Source organism: Vicugna pacos, chromosome 19 (genome assembly GCF_048564905.1).
Source record: "Vicugna pacos chromosome 19, VicPac4, whole genome shotgun sequence".
NCBI classification, from domain to species: domain Eukaryota; kingdom Metazoa; phylum Chordata; class Mammalia; order Artiodactyla; family Camelidae; genus Vicugna; species Vicugna pacos.
This window is the reverse complement of record NC_133005.1, coordinates 23,679,012-23,695,567: the sequence shown is the minus strand read 5'-3', so window position 1 is coordinate 23,695,567 and position 16,556 is coordinate 23,679,012. Positions and strand designations below refer to the sequence as shown.

At 45.2% G+C, this 16,556-nt stretch overlaps 1 protein-coding gene across 3 annotated transcripts; it reads right to left on the bottom strand.

Annotated features, from left to right (window-relative positions):
• Nucleotides 1-9,966: 9,966 nt before the first annotated feature.
• On the bottom strand, nt 9,967-16,148 carry COX4I2 (cytochrome c oxidase subunit 4I2). 3 transcript variants are annotated; one of them, XM_072943585.1, is made up of 5 exons: nt 15,708-16,148; nt 14,546-14,696; nt 13,045-13,209; nt 12,109-12,138; nt 9,967-10,187 (listed from the first exon to the last, which is right to left on the bottom strand). In XM_072943585.1, the coding sequence occupies exons 2-5, from the start codon at nt 14,661-14,663 to the stop codon at nt 10,051-10,053; spliced, it is 450 nt and encodes a 149-aa protein (XP_072799686.1). In that variant the 5' UTR covers nt 14,664-14,696; nt 15,708-16,148; the 3' UTR covers nt 9,967-10,050. The 3 variants fall into 3 exon arrangements, with proteins under 3 accessions (XP_072799686.1, XP_006202741.2, XP_072799685.1); XM_006202679.4 differs by having other exon boundaries at nt 12,109-12,240; nt 14,546-14,627; nt 15,708-16,137; XM_072943584.1 differs by having other exon boundaries at nt 12,109-12,240; nt 15,708-16,132.
• Between the last annotated feature and the right edge of the window lie 408 nt (nt 16,149-16,556).

Below are 16,556 nucleotides of genomic sequence, written 5' to 3'. Positions count from 1 at the left end.
ACTTGATCTTGAGGTCAGTGAGAGCCAGAGGAAGGCTGTCAGTTAGTCAGCTATATACCCCTTAGAGTCCCCAAAGCGCCCTCTGGCTGCTAGGTGAAGAAGGTTCTGGAGGGGGAGCAGAGTGGAGAAGCCGAGGATTGGTTAACGCTCCAGTGTGAGGGTGGACAGGCTAGGTGTGTATCCTGGGTCACCATTCCTGGTCTTTGGGCAAATTACCTAGACTCTCTAATCCCTAGCTTTCCCATCTATGAAATGGATAGGATGGCAGTACCCATCTCAAGAGACTGTGGTCGAGATTGAATGAGATAACCCAGCCAAGCTTAGGGGGACTGGATGTTAAGGGGCGCGGCAATGATAACACCACCATCAAGCACTCCCGGAGGAAGCAGGAGGCGCTCCTCATGGTGTTCCACGTGGCTGTGGCCAGAGATCGGGGAGGGGTCTAGGAAAGGGAGCTGGACTCCTGAGGCCTGCACTCCAGCTGGCTGGGCGGGCCTGGAGGTGGGGCCTGCCTCGGACGCTCCGTCCCGTCCCGTGCTTGACTGCCCCCTGGTGGCCGAGGGATGCCACCTGACAGACACTCCAACCCCAGGTGTCCTCGCACAGTGCCCACAATCTCGGTCTCCCACCTGGCCAGTTTTTTGCTGTGTCCTCCAGACCCTGCTCTGCCCACCAGAAGGACGTCGACACTTCCAATTATTGGGTACCAAGTTCAGAGCTTTCCATGACTCTCCCGGGGCTCGGGGTCACCACTCCCCTTAGTTTAAGAGGAAAACATCCAGCCTCCTGCCAACCCTAGGTGAACGATAGGTCCCTGGCCCCCATCCCTTACTGTAGCCACTCAAGTCTCTTCCCCAGATGCTTGATATCCTTCCAGAAACGTCTTTTCACATACAGGCTAATACAAAAATATAAATATCTTTTTAAAAATGCAAATAGTAACATAATCAGACACACACAGTGCCTTGCTTTTTCTACCAAAATAGTATCTCTTATAGAAGTTTCCGTTTTCATACACGAGTCCTCATGTACTCATCCTGCAGCCTCAGCAGTTAATTCAGGGCAGCTCCACTCTTTTTTCCAGCCATGTAATATTCCATGTTTTCTTTTTAACTAGACCTTGAATTCAGTGATTCCAACCTTAAACATGCCCTGACACTCACATAAAATATTTTGGAATTGCACACTGAGAGAAAGCTGGAAGTGGTTTTGGACTGTCTTTGTGGGTCCTGGGGGAAAATTCATTCCATTTCCATATATTTTTATGATGAGCGAAATGAAATACAACTAGAGAAGTATGAAGTATTAGCTTTGATTAAAATACCTAAATGCATTATTTAAAATTTATTTCTTAAGAAATTTGACCTTGCTCTGTGAATGTAACTTTTTTATTTGAGGTTTTAATCAAATGATCAGAATGGTTTACACAATCCCTGATAAAGATTTATTATCCATGATCTCAGATTCTTGGTAGTTAGCATCAACAGGACTTTGTAACCTCATGGAGGTGATAAAAGAAAATGTTAAACCATTCCAAAGTTCACAATTGAAATATTTTAATTTCATTTAAGTTTAATTTAAATATAACTATGCTCCAGTAGTTCTTCCCTTACTTTAATTGACAAATACAATGTTGTAATGAAGTGGATTTCAAATCCAAATGAACTTTTTCATTTTGGGTATTTTAAAATAATCATAAGTTCCAGAATACAGGAAATGACCAAGAGCTTTCAAACCTTTTTTTTTTTTTTTTGAGAAAATCATATAACTGTTATTAAAACTGAGCGAGGCTGTGAAGCACAAAGGAAGAAGGAGAAGAAAGGAAGGAGGCAGAAAAGCAAAGAAAGAAAGGAAAGGAATTCTAGGCCAATTTACTATGAAAATGCAAGCCAGAGTTCTAAGTATAATATTAATGAATGGAATTTCACATCATATAAAAAGAGTAAGACATCATGACCTAGTAGGGTTTATTTCAGGTAAACAAGATTGACTCAAAATAGGAAATCTTTCCATGTAATTCATTGTATTGAAACATTAACAAAGAAAATCCTTATGATATTTCAGTAGATCTCAAAATAGTATTTTGTAAATTCAACACCTATTTATGATTAAAAAAAATCTTTTAGCGAGCCAAAGGTTGAAAGTTAGCTTTCACTTTTTTATACCTGCCTGAATTCTATAAACATCTAGGATAATGATTGTGTGCATTCCTTGTGCAATTTTTTAAAATTAACAAGTCATGCAGAAAAATCAGCAACTTATATCATGATCAAATTCATTACATACTATCCAGGTCTCCATTTTTCTATCTCCACCATCACAGCCTTCATCATGAGGCAAAAATAACAGGAACTTTTTCTTACTATATAGAAAATAACAGAAATGAACATACATTGTCCCTACAAATTTATGTCTTCTTTGATTTTTAATAAATATCCTTGCACTAATGTTAGAATTCAGGGCATATGGAGTATTAATTCCCTCCTAAATTATTTAAAGCAGCCCATTTCAGTAGGTTCACACATGAATAATTAGCTTGAATAATTCCATGATAAAGAGCCTTGCGAATTCTTATGAGTTTAAGGGGTCTTACTACAAACTTCTAACAAGTCAGTCTTTTTTTTTTTTTTTCTTTTAACAAGTCAGTCTTAAAGTTTGAGAAAGTCAATCTTAAAACACTAAGGTACTGAGGAAATGGACATAAAGTAAGAAAACGGTTTTCTGAGAATAAAATGAAAAAACATGTAACATAATGTAGTGGCCTAGCCCGCTACAGTTGTTTGTCTTACTTTTTTTTTTTAATTTTTTAATTAAAAAAATTTTTCACAGAGGTGTTAGGGATTGAACCCAGGACCTTGTGCATGCTAAGCAAGCACTCTGCCACTGAGCTGTATCCACCCCCTGTCTTAGATGTTTTGCAAGGTTTGTAAATATGTTGCTGAGTGGAAAATGACCAATATTTGGATCAGGAAGGCTTGGCTTGAATTGCACTGATGTGGAAAACAGCTCCCCCCAACCCCTGACTCCTACAGCCACAAAGCAAAACAGGACAAAAACAAACAAACAAACAAACAAAAAACCTGTGCCCCCATCCTATTGCGTGGTAAAAATAATAACAATAAACAAAAATAAGAATAAGGGCCTTATTTGCAAACCGTTTACATGGTGGAACATCCCCCAATAGCTGGTTGGCACATTAATCTCTCTTAGATTTTGTGCCAAGCTCTCTGGGCATCTGGAAAACTAACTTCTCTAGTGGCTCCACAGACTTTGTGGAGGGTCCTTGTGGATGGTGGGTGGCCCTCCCATGGTGGCCCTCCCATGGTGGCCACATGCCATGCAGGTGACCACTGCAGTAGAGGTCCAGGAAAAAAGACCCCAATTTTGTGCTTAGCTCATCCTGCTGGAGTAGTGCGGGCCAGAGGAGAGACAGGTTAATAGCAGGACTCTATTAGCAGACAGCCTGGGGTAGCTGAGGGCCCTGGGACAAGTGACTTAACCTGTCTGTGCCTCAATTTCTTCACCTGTAAAATGAGAATGATAATTATACCTACTTGATGGGTATATTGCAGATGTAATGCAAATTTTATGCTTATAAAGTACTTAAGAAGGGTTTCTGGCACCATAAATAGTATATAAATTTTATCAGGCTATGTTGTCAGACCTCCCACCCTTCACCACCAGTGCTCTAAGGACCCCTGAGGGGACTAGTCTGGGGCTCCAACTGTCCCAAGCTCTAGCCTTAGTATGGATATCCCTCAAACACAAACCTAAGTGTAAAGGATTCAAGTGTAAATAGTTTAAATGGTAATCCCAGGGCAGTGGGGACAGTGAGTTTGAGAAAGACAGGAAGTCACTAGAAGGTGCAATGGTGAGTAACTTGCCACCTCAGGCAATGGGGCTCTTTCCCAGGGGATCATTTGAAAGACCCATGGAACATTCTAGGGGCAAGAACACAAAGGTATTTATCCACTAACTCCCACGCCTCATTGCCTGAGGGCTGCAGCTAGCTTATTTCTCCTCAGCATTTGGCACCTCCTGCCTGACCCATGCTTGGGCTAAGCATAAACCTAAGGTCAAGGAGACACAGCACCTGTTCTAGTGAGAACTGTCCACCAAAGCTGCACACGACCTTCGAGGTGGTCCAAAGGCACATGGCAGGAGCGCCAAGACATCTGCCACAACTTACAAGACTTTGTAGCAAACCAGTTGGATGGGTGGGAAATTCTGCCTGAGGAAGGAATGATTGGTAGTTCTCCACTTTCACTAATCCAAACAACACTCAAATAAACAACCTCACAGATCCATCATTTTGCACACATGCGTTGTAGCCATAGGATATTTGCAGAAGCAGAATTGCTGGGCTGCTCCTCATTTTGACGGCCACACCCAAAACCAGCATCCTATGAAAATGTCTCCTGCACCCCTGCCAACATCTGTGTTAACATTCTTTGATCTTTGTCAATCTGGCCAATGAAAAAATAGTATGCCATATTTTAAATTTTCATTTTTGAAACTCTAATTGAGGTTGACATCTTTTAATAATTTTAAAAGCCGTCTGTACAGCTAATAAGTTAACGAATCTACACAATCACCAGCGAAGGCTGTAAACAGCACACAGATAGTGAGGCATCGTGTGCCTCCTGACAAAAGAACACCTACAAAATATTCTTTCCAAAAAGTCAAATCTGAATCTGACCAAAGCCTCTAAATGTGACCACCAGAAGGATACAATAAATGATACAGATGAATGCAATCATTAAAATGCAGACTAGGGGAAACTCCTCAGGACGAATGACCCCTGTTCTGTACTTCCGCTTCTGGGAAGATGCAGCAGATATGCCTCCTGCTGTTTCTCCTGCTAAGTAAACCAGAATCCCTGGACAGTGTGTATGCAGCAAACGTAAGAAAACTCCAGAAGGTGGAGAGAGGGCGGACTGGACAGAGACCTCACGACCTGAAGAACGACACAGTGGCAAGCTCCCTGGTTTTTCTCTCTGCCTCTGAGATCCCAGACTTGAGGCCAAAGAAACTGGAACAGGTCACCCAAAAAAGTCAATGGACATAGAAAAGAAAAAGCAGCGCCAACCAAAGCCTGTCTCTCTGTTCAAAGGATTGGGAAAGAAACAATCTAGCAAGACAGAAAATTTTTAGACAATAGCAGCTCTTCTCCAGCCAAATGCCACTGAAAAAAACTATGATAACTGTGGCCAGCTACAGCAGCAAAGGCTGAGTGGGGAGCCTAGACTCCACCCTAATTCGGGGTGCCCCAACACCCCTACCATTGTGGGCTGTTGTGAGATAAGGCCAAGGGAGCCAGGGCTTTCCTCTCTGCTGCCAGTTAATGAGCCCTCTCCTGCAGCCCCTTCTCCCCACAATGCCAATGGAGACCACGCTGGGAACCTGGAATTCCACCCCCATCTGGCAATAACCAAAGCGGGTAAAGAGACATAAAAGAAAGTAAGGTTTCCACACTTCACTTAAATTGGGAAAATGATGGTACCAGTAGGCTGTGATAAGTTATGTATATGTAATACCCACAGCAACCACTAGAAAAGCTATACAGACATACTCAAAAACACTATGGATAAATTAAAATGGAATTTTTAAAAAACACTCAAATAACCCCAGGAAGGCAGAAAAAAGAAAACAAGGAAATGAGTAACATAGAGAACCCACAGGAAAAAAAAAATAGGTGGTGTGTCTTAACATGTCAATAAATATATTAAGTGTAATGGTCTAAATTAAAAGATATTAGGAGAGTAAATTCACAAAACCATCTATATGCTGTCTATAAGAAAGTCACTTAAAATATATAGGCAGGTTGAAAGAAAAAGAATGAAAAAAAATATACCAATGGGGGTAGAGGGTATAGCCCAGTGGTAGAACACGTGCTTAGCATGCATGAGGTCGTGGGTTCAATCCTCAGTACCTCCAGTAAACAAACAAACTAACTAATAAATAAATAAACCTAATTACCTCCCACCTAAAAAAATGTTAAAATATATGTATACCATACAATCAATAATCAAAGGAAAGCAGCAGAATTGATGGAACTAAAAAGAGAAATAGATAAATCCACAATTAGTACCCTTCTCACAACAAGTGACAGAACAACTAGATAGAAAATGACCCACAATATGAAGAACTCAACAACACCATCAACAAACAATTGACATTTACAGAACACTCAACACATTTTTTGCAAGAGCCTTTTAAATATATATCAAGATAGACCATACAACAAACCCTAACAAATTTAAAAGGGCTGAAGTCATACAAAGTGTGTTCTTTGACCACCAGTGGAATCAAATTAGAAATCAGTAACAGAAAGATAAATGAAAATGTCCAAACACTGGGAAACTGAACAACATAACTCTAAGTAATTCATGGGTCAAAGAGGAAGTCTCAAGGGAAATAAAAAAAGACACATTGAACTAAATGAAATGAAAATACAAAATACGAAAATCTGTGGGACACAGTTAAAACAGTGCCAAATGGAAAATTTACGCATACATCACATAAGAGAAAAAAGCTCAATAACTTAGACTCCCACTTCACATCCTAGAAAAAGAGAAAAGTAAATTCAAAGCAGGTGGAAGGAAGGAAATAATAAGGATAAGAGCAGAAATCAATGAAATTTGAAGACATATGAATAAAGGACTCTGATAAAGGCAACTACATAAGTAATATAAAAGGAGTATTATTGTCTTGTTGGTTTTTAACTCTATTCCCTACATGATTAAAATACAAATGCATAAAAAAATTAGAAACCTATGTTATTGGGCACACAAGGTATAAACACATAATTTTTAACAAAAATAATATAAAAGGGGAGGCACAGAGCTATATAGGAGATTTCAGATGTTATTGAAGCAAAACTAGTAACAATTCAAACTAAATGGTTATAATTATAATCCCCATGGTATATAATTGTAATCCCCATGGTAACCATTTAAAAAATCTTAAAAATATACACCAAAGAAAATGAGAAGAAATAGAGGACTTAAGCAAACTAAAAACCGATTAGGCCTAAAGAGACACCTGTAGAACATTCCACCACCAACACCAGAATACACATTCTTTAGTGCATATGAAATTTTCTCCAGGATAGACTATATGTTAGATCATAAAACAAGTCTCTAAATTTAAAGATTGAAATCATATAATGTATCTTCTCTGACCGCAGTGGCATAAAGCTAAAAACAAATAACAGAAGGGAAACTGGAAAATTTACAAACATGTGGAAGTTTAACAACACAGTGTTAAATAACCAGTTAGTCAAAGAAGTCACAAAGGAAATCAGAAAATACTTAGTGACAAATAAAATGCAGTAAATGCAGTTCTCACGGGGAAATTTATAGCAGTAAATGCAATGTAGATTTGAATGGATCAATTTCTTGAAAAGTACAAGCTACCACAATTCACTCAATATGAAATAGATAATTTTAATAGTCTTTTAAAAGTGAAAGAAATTGAATTTACATTGTAAAAGCTGCCCCTCAAAAAAAATCTCCAGACCCAGATGATTTCACTGAAGAACTGTACCAAATGGTTGAAGTAGAATTAACACTATTTCTGGACAATATTTTCCAGAGAACAGAGGGAAGGGACCTACCATGATGCCAAAACCAGATAAAGATTCAGATGACCAACTGCAATCTAGATTTAAGGTAGGTCCTCAATTCCAAGAAAATTCAAATAAATAAAAATTTTTGAGGCAACCAGGGAAATTTGCATACTGACTGAATATTTGATATTAAGGAACTAAGACTTTTTGTCTAATAATAGCATTTTGGCTATACATATTAAAATGGTGCTTATTGACATACTGAAATATTTACAAATGAAATGATATGATGCCTGGGATTCATTAAAATAATTCAGGGGCAATGGTGGAGAAATTCTGTCCATAAGCAGATAATTGCAGACACCCAGAAGGCAAATGCAGGTTTGTTAGACTAGTCTTTTCTGTGTATCTGAACTTTTCCATAAGAACTGTTTAAGCCATTTCTTATCTTTTCCTGTAATCTCCCTGGTCATATTTTTTGCTTACTTTCTACTGCATTCTTGTTTTTTTCTTACTGATTTGGCAGATTTTTTTTAAACATATTAAGGAAATCAGCCGTTTATCTTTCATACAGATACATAATTTTTATTTCCTCACTTGTCTTTTGAGTTTCTTTCTCACCTTTCACTGAAAATTTTAATATTATAAGATATTTTGACCCAAATGGTTTGACCTCATAAATGTGTTTACCCCAAGACTATTTCAACTGTGAGTTTTGGGTTCAACTATTTTTAACAGAATTACACTAATCCAATACATCAAGAAAGAATTTTCGTGAGCAAGTTACATAAAACCAATTCAAATCCTTAATCAGTTATTTTATCACCAAAGTTAAATTCTTGCTAATGTTTCCCATTTTAAATTTAATCTTAAAAAATTATTTTTTCATGATAATCACTTGGTTTCATGGAGTAAATGCCACCATGAAGATTTAATTCTTCTCTCAGTCATTTTTAGTCTACATCTGATTTCACCCATTTCCTGCCATTGTGTGTTGTCTGCTGTGTCCATTATTTCCAATTGGTCCAATTTTGTCAGGTCACATTTGACTATCTAAATGTCAAAATTTTCTTCTCTGTTTGAATTTTAGTCCATATCCAATTTAACGCAGTCAGTTTTAGTTTCTGTCAGTTTGATTTTGTGTTGGTTATTTCTACACGTCTGCGGCAGGTTGTATCATTTGCTCACAATTCTGCCTTCCCTCTCCACGCTCTCCCCGTGCGCTGTGCTGAAGGACATTTCTCTCCTCGTTGATGGTGGGCTTGACTTTGGCTGGCAGACTGTCTTTTCCAAAGATGACCACAACATATTTCCCATCTCACATCTTACATTGACCTTAATGTCCTCCCATCAAATGGGGGAGGCCCATGTCCTCTCCTTAATGAACAAGGTTCAGCAGAAGTGATACTATGTGTCTTCTGAGGCGAGATCATAAAAATACAATACGCTTCCCTCTTGCTCTCTTGGAACTGTCGCTCTTGGAACCTAGCCACTGTGCTTTGCGGGAGCCCAGACAAGCCCACACAGAGACGCCTAAATTCATCCCTCAGTGCCGCCTCTAAAATAGTGAGCTGGACTCTGAGCATTGCCTCCTTTACAGTACAGGGTGCTGGAGGGGACATACCAAGAAGAAAGGAGTCTTCTCTTGCTGGTTGGGGGTGGAGTAGGGGTCCCTATATAATCTGCTTTCTCCCCCAACACACACCTTCCTACTACTCTCCAAGTCATTCTACTCCACCCACTGTGGCTGCCTTGAAGTTTCACCAACAGACATACCACAACCCCATCTCAGGGTCTTTGCACTCGCTGTTTTGTCTTTGCTACAAGGCTTGTTTCCTCATCCCATCCAGACCTCTTCTCATATGTCACCTCTTCTAGGAGGCTTCACCCACCACCCCCGAGTCCCCCTGTAACTCTGTCCCTTTATCCTACTCTGTTCTGTTCCTTCATAGCACATATTACCATGTCACGACGTACTGTATATTATCCTTACTTATTCAATTTTCCGTACTCCCCGCACCTGCATGAAGAAATGCCTCCTCCCTGAGGCCAGAGACTTCGTCTGTCTTCTTCACTGCCTTGTCTCCAGGGCCTGGACTAGTACCTGACTCATAGCAGAGACTCAGTAAGTATTTGTTAACTGACTGAATAAAGGGGTGCCCTTGCCTTTGCTCAAGCCATTCCTTCCACCCGGAATGCCTTCCCTCTCCTTCCTGTCTTTTCTAATCCCACCTATCCTTTAGGACTCAACCCCTCCTCCTCCAGGAAGCCCTCCCTGATAAGTGGGGCCCTGAACCCCTGGAAAGTGGCTTATTGCCCCTCACCTACTGTCCTGCCTAATCTTAGGTATAGATTGTAGGTTTCATGGCAGGTGAAGACTGTAGTGGAGACTAAAGGCAGATGAGAGCAGGCCAGCTTTATTGGGATTAAGGGGAGGGCAGGGGAGGGGGCTGGGGTGTAGCCGCAGGGAGAACAGCAGGTCACTTCTTCCACTCTTTCCTCTCATAGTCCCACCGGGAGGCCAGGCCTTGCACAGGGTTGCCCTTCATGTCCAGGATGCGCTGGAGCTGCTGGGCCTTCCACTCGTCCGTCAGGGTGATGGGCTTCTTAGGGAACACTGTGGGTGGGGAAGGCTCCGGGGTAGGGATGGCTGCACTCAGGACCCTGCCAGGCCCACCTCCTTGTGCTGAGCGAGGGTCTCCAAGCACAAGGTTAGGGTGCCTGCACCAAAGACCCCTCTCCACCCTGTCCATCCCCCACCAGACTCCCCCCTAAAGCTGCACTCCAGGGACTGCTGAGTTCTCATCCCACCTCTGCCTTAGACTTGCTGCAGGCACTGGGCCAAGGTCCCTCCCCTTTCTGAGCCTCAGTTTCCTCACCTACACTGCCCAATGGTAAGAGGAACTCTGGTTTGAAGTCCATCTGGATCCAGACCCCAGCTCTAGCACTCCCTTGCTATGTTGACTTTGAACAAGTCACTTCATCTCTCTGAGCCCCGGTTTCCTACTTGTCAAGAACGGGTCCTATCCACTAGGGTTGCAGGGACTGAGTGAGTTAGTATTTATAAAGCACTTGGCACAATGTGAGACAGATCTGAAGCCCCTAATACACGATAGCTACTATAATCATACACACTGAGATTCCTCCCACTCATTTGGGAAGGGTCTGGGATAAGACAATTCCTTATGCTTCCTGAGAGGGTTGGAAGTAGGAGGTGGGATAGGAGTATTCACTTTAAAAATCTAGGGAGGGAAATACTTAAACTAAAGGCTGAACTCGTGGAGGCATTTTAGGTGCCTATAGGTGTGGATGAAAGAAGGTCTGGGGGCCTGAACTCCCAGCAATGCTCATATCCTTCTTCCTGGACCATTTGCACCTGAGGCTGACTCAGCCATCCTGAACTTCGTCCCTGGTACTTTCCATCCCAGTGGGTGTGAAAAAAGGGAAAGATCTTTATGGACACTTATTAGTGCCAAATATTGGGCTAGAATAGAATGTTTTCCCTAAGGCTCTCTCATTTCATCCTCACGCAAGGTAGGAATTCCCTCACGTTTACAGAAGAGGAAACAAGGTGAGGCCCCTGGAGGTGAAGCCAGTTGAGGCAGAGACTGCCAGCTCATCCCTGACATCCTCTCCCCCTACTTCCAGAGCAGTGCTTCTCAAACCCAGCTGGGCGTCAGAATCACCTGGAGGGCTGTTACAGCACAGATTGCTAGGCTCCAGCCTCAGAGTGTCTGATTTAGGAGATCCAGAGTGGGGCTGAGATGCAAATGAAACTGTTGGCCCAGGGAGAATGCTCTGAGAGTCACTCTTCTGTAGTAATCAATGGTCAGCTGGGTACATGATCACCCAGCTAAAGACAACATTTCCCAGCTTCCCTTGTGGCTAGACAGAGTCATATGACCACTTCTACCCAATAGGATGTGCGTGGTGCCACTTCTGGACTTTAAAGAGGAGTGTGTCCTCCCTTTCCCTTTCTTGGCTGGAATGTAGGCTTTATGGCTGGAGCTGGAGAAGCCGTTTTGTATGTCAAGAAGGAAGCTGCATGTTAAGGATGACAGAGCAATAAGACAGAAGGAGCCTGATACTGTGGAATCCCCATACTCCCCCTAGCCTTTTGTGTGAGAGAGAACAAAATCTCTATCTTGTTTAAGCTCTTAAGTCTTTTGGAGACTCTGCTACAGCAGCTGAAAAAATATACTGAAAAATTAATGGTTAATAACAGCAATCAGTAACACCACCATTCATGACTATGTGCCAGGCACTAGTCTACAGCTCTCTCTCATTAAATCCTCATAAAAACCCTGAGATGTGGGCACGAGTATTCCCATTTTATAGATGAGGGAATTGAGGTCCAGAGAGGCAGAAGCGCTACGTTCCAATCCAGGCAGCCATGCTCTGCCCTTCACCCTACACCTCTTTGGGGGATTTTTCATAACTCTTCAGATGAGTGTCAGCATAATTCCCCTATAAAAGCTGGAGGCCGTGGCCACAGGGCTTGGCCAAGGGCTGCAGCCAGGTAAGGCCCTGCCACTCACCGAAGACCCGCTGCCACCAGATCATCAGACCTGTGAATCCAAAGAAGAAGAAGACACAGCCCATGATTGTCTTCCATTCGTTGGAGCGACGGTTCATCTCCGCGAAGGACTGGTGGAACTGAAGCCGGTACACTGAGGGCAGGCAGGGAGTTGGGGGGAGAAGGGACCTCAGGTACATCCATTCCAAGCATCCAGCTGACTCTTGGCCTCAGGGATCTCCAGCCTCCCCCTCCCTGCAGCAGATGCTGTCCATTCAGCAAATTCTTATTAAGCATCTACCGTGTACAAAGCTGGGCCAGGAGCTGGTGACCAGGCTCCAAGGGGCATCTCTGGTGGGCAGTGCTTGGAGTCACACATCCCTCCTGCTTCCCAGGGTCAGGCCCCTGCTCTCCCACCCACCTCAGCTGCCTCTCTCCAAACCCCCACACTGCTCAGTGATGCTCAGGACTCTCCATGCTCTCTGGCTCCCATATCCTTTCCCATGCTGTTCCCATTACCTGGCAGCACACTTTCCCTCACTATTCAAGGCCAGCTGGAGCAACCCTCCTCTGGAAAGCTCACCAGGATTCCATCGCTCTCTCTCCTTTGGGTCCTCACAGCCCCTTGAACACACCTCACCCTAGCCACATATCCTGTATTAAAGTCATCTCGGTTTACGTGGTTCCCCCAATGGACTGAGAGCTCCCCAAGGGCAGGAACCATCCGAGTGGTTCACCTCTGTGTTCCCAGAACTGCCTAGCATCAGGCTGTGTACAAGCCACTGAGTGAATTTAAAAAAAAATAAATGAACAAAGGAATCAATTTTCCTTCTCATGCATGCATTCAGGTATTTGGGAGTTTCTGGCTGTCCAGGCCGGGGGCTCTCCCTGCCTGCTGCTCCCTGACAGGCCAGGCCCCTCTTTGCAAAGTCAACCCCAGCCCGACCCTGAGACCTACAGGCCACCTTCTCGGCTTGGCTCAGCTGGGTCCAGCTGCCCTTCTCCTTCTCCTTCAGGGCCTGCTGCTCGGCGTTGAGCTCTGCACAGAAGGGCTCGTCTGGCATGGGGTAGGAGCGCTGGGCGTGGTAGTTGGTGTAAGGAGACATCTTCTCCTTGCCGTGGGCTGCAGGGTGCAAGGGAGGAGCTGAATTCAGTCTGAGCCTGGGATGTGCCAGCGCTAATCATAATATCAACAAAGAGGTGGCACATATTAAGCACTTACTGTGTGCCAGAAGCCATTCTAAGGCCTTGTGGGGGGTTGACTCATTGACTGGGCATCACTCTGAGACAGTGATATTATTTCCATCTTACGGACAGGGTAGCTAAGGGACTTGTTGAAATTCACAGAGCAACAGAGAGTCGGGCAAGGGCTGCAATTCAGCCCCTCTGTCTTCAAATCCTGTGTCCCTTGGAAGATCTGAGGTGAGGAGGGCATGTTAGGCCTGAGAAGACTGATGGGAAACTGCTCTGCAAACTGTTAAGCGCTATCTGCATGCTTTGAATGAGTGGTCAAGGGCATGACTTCGGATGAGCCCATTCACCTCACTGTGTTCAGTGCCCTCATCTGAGAAGTCAGGGTAATAAGAGGTCCTACCTCACACTGTTGTGGAAGCTTCAAGATAAACACACTCAAAAGGCTTAACACAGTGCCTGGCACACAGTGGATGCTCCATAAATTACACTGATAGAAGGAGGTTGGTTTTACTTCTGGGTTCCGTTCTGGGAAGCCTTCCTTTATGGCTAAGCCCTCAAGGGCTCTGTGTGAGTACCCAGAACAGGGCTGGGTGCTAGAAGGGTCTCAGTAAAGCTTCTCCTGTTTACTGTCATCAGAGATGCCCACAGGGAAGGCATTGGCACCACCTTGCCCAGATAGCATGGGAATGGCTTTGGGCAAGGAGTCCTGGCTCTTTTAATATCTAGGTCCCCAGGCCTCAGTTTGTTCATCTGAGAAATGGAGATAACAGCACAGCATTCACCTCATGTGGCTGCTGTGAAGTCTAAATGTGTCAATCTACGTAAAATGTTTAGCACAGCTCAGGGTACACAGTAAGGGTTCAATAAATGTTATCTGTTATTATTCTCCCCAGGGTTAGGAAGGCCCTTCTGCTATCTGACTGAAGTCTCCCCTGCTTTGGGCCTCTTTCTTCTGACTACGGACACAAGGGTCTGGAAAGGAGGGCCAAGGTTCTGTCAGCACCCTCCACTTCAGGACCCAAAGGCCTGAGGGGCCTGAAGTTTGGGGGTCAGGCCCTGAGGAAACTTGGACAGAGGGGGCTGCTGTCTGGGCACCCCCAGGCTCCATTTGTTGGAGGAACGTGGCCCCAGACCAAGGAGTGGGATTGTGGGAGATGGTTCCAGGCAGGCCCAGGGCAGCTTGGAAGGGACCAGGCCAGCCTGCAGACAGGACCCCTGGCCCTGGCCTTGGAATTAGGTTAGAGAAGAGTGTGTCCACGTCTTACCAGTGCTTCCTGGGCTGTGGATCCCTCGAATTCCAAGTCCTCCTTTTCTCAGCACCAAGCTCCAGGCTGCTCTGAAGGACATCTGGGGCGCGTGTGTGGATGAGTCCTGCTCCCACATTGGCCCCTGCCTGTCCGCTCAGGACTCAAACACCTTTTTCACAGGTGTGGTGGGGGCAGGTCCCAGAATTTCAAGGTCACTTCCTGTCCCTGACCTTTCTAATTTTGTATGATATACCTGTGGGGGTTGATGGGGGTCCTAGACATTTGGAGCCGCCTCCTGGGACCTCAATTTACCATCTGAGAAGTGGGAGGAGGCCTAACTCTTAAGGCAGGGTCTGAACAGTTTGGGGCTGGGGGCCTGGGTTCTGGTCCCAGCCCCAGCTCAGGGTGGCTGTGTTGGGAGACCTCCCTCAGCTGTTTATCTCCAGAGGAAACAGGGTGGGGGTCCAGGTAGGGAGGGAACAGGACTCTCTTTGCTACAGGGCCATCTGCCAAGGTTCCCTGCAGATGGTTTGGCCCCCACCCTTTCCCCCATAATTAGCTGCCTACGTGCCTGGAGAGCCTGTTCTGTGGGACCTGGTGGGGGAAGGTGATGGGCCAGCACAACCCCAACCCCAACCCCAACCATCCTCAGAAAAATCTCAGGGGCTGGCATCTCAGGGGGGTGAGGAGGGGATTTAGAGGAGGACAAGGACCAAACTGGGTCAGAGAGGGGAAGAGGGCACACATCTGGAAAGAAGAAAGGGGTATTCCACTTCTGGAAAGAGAAAGGGCCCCCATATCTAGGGATAGCGAGCGGCACCCAATAATTAGAGAGAGGGAGGAGTTACCACATGTGGTAAGTGGGAAGGGGCTCCACATCTGGCAAGGAAGTGCTCCCCATCGGTGATAAGTCGGTGGAAGAGCTCCACGTATGGGGAGAGGGGAGTAATCTACATTTGAGGAGAGACCGCGCCCCATATGGGGACAGAGGAGACTTCCCCAGGAGTCCTCAACTCTGAGCTGCCTGTAGCCCCCCACTCCACCCCACCCCCCGACCCTCTTCTATAGCAGCGACCCCCACGGGCCCTCACCGGGTGGTGAAAGCCAGAGTCCCAGCCGCGTCTCCCACCACATCCCCCACCGGCGGGGCTGGGGTGCCCCGGCTCTCCCACCCACTCACCTCCCGGCTAGGCAGGAAGGAGAGAGCGACCCGAGCTGGTCCAAGTAACGGAGAACCGGCTGCAGAGGGACTGGAGCGCTGGCGCCCGTCTCCGGGGCCCGCCCCACAACCCTTTCCAGGGCCGCCCCTGCGTGGGAACCTCCCGCCTCTGAGGGGCCTGGGAGCGCCCAGCCCGCGTCCCCAGGGGCTCCCAGCCACAGCCTGGGGAGAGGGAGTGCACAGTGACTCCCCGCCTCAATTTCCCTGCCCACAGGGGTCTTGCCTCCGGAGACCTCCAGCTGACAGCACCCTGGGACCAGCTGGATGTGTTGTGTGTCCAGGGCTGGCCCAGTCCGCTGAGTTCAGTAGTCCCAGGAGGTGAATCTTCCCACCTCCACAGCTTTGCTCACTGCTGTTTATTCCACCCAGAATGCTCTCTTAGGGCCTATGAGGACCCAAGTCTCTCCAACTTTCCAGCCCAGACCCAAATCCCCTTGCTCCAGTAAGTCTACAAGCATCTAGAATCTGGGAACTGGCTTGTACCACCTGGCGCTCATGCCCCCATACCCAAGGAGAGGTGAAAAAAGCCTCCCTCTGGGGTTCAAATTTTAACTGTGTGACATTCAGCAAATGGCCAAACCTCCCTGAGTTTCTGTTTTCTTTTCTGTAAAAGGGAGCTAATGATAGTTCTTACCTTGCATGGCTGTTGTAAAGATTAAGTAAGTCAACAGAAAAGCATCAGGCACGTTTATTCAAGAATTATTTATTAAGACCTATTACAGCTGGTATTTACTCTGTATCTATTGTTTAACAGGTTAAATGCTTGGGGCTGTAGTGACAAACAAAACAAAACACAGTCTCTGTCATTAT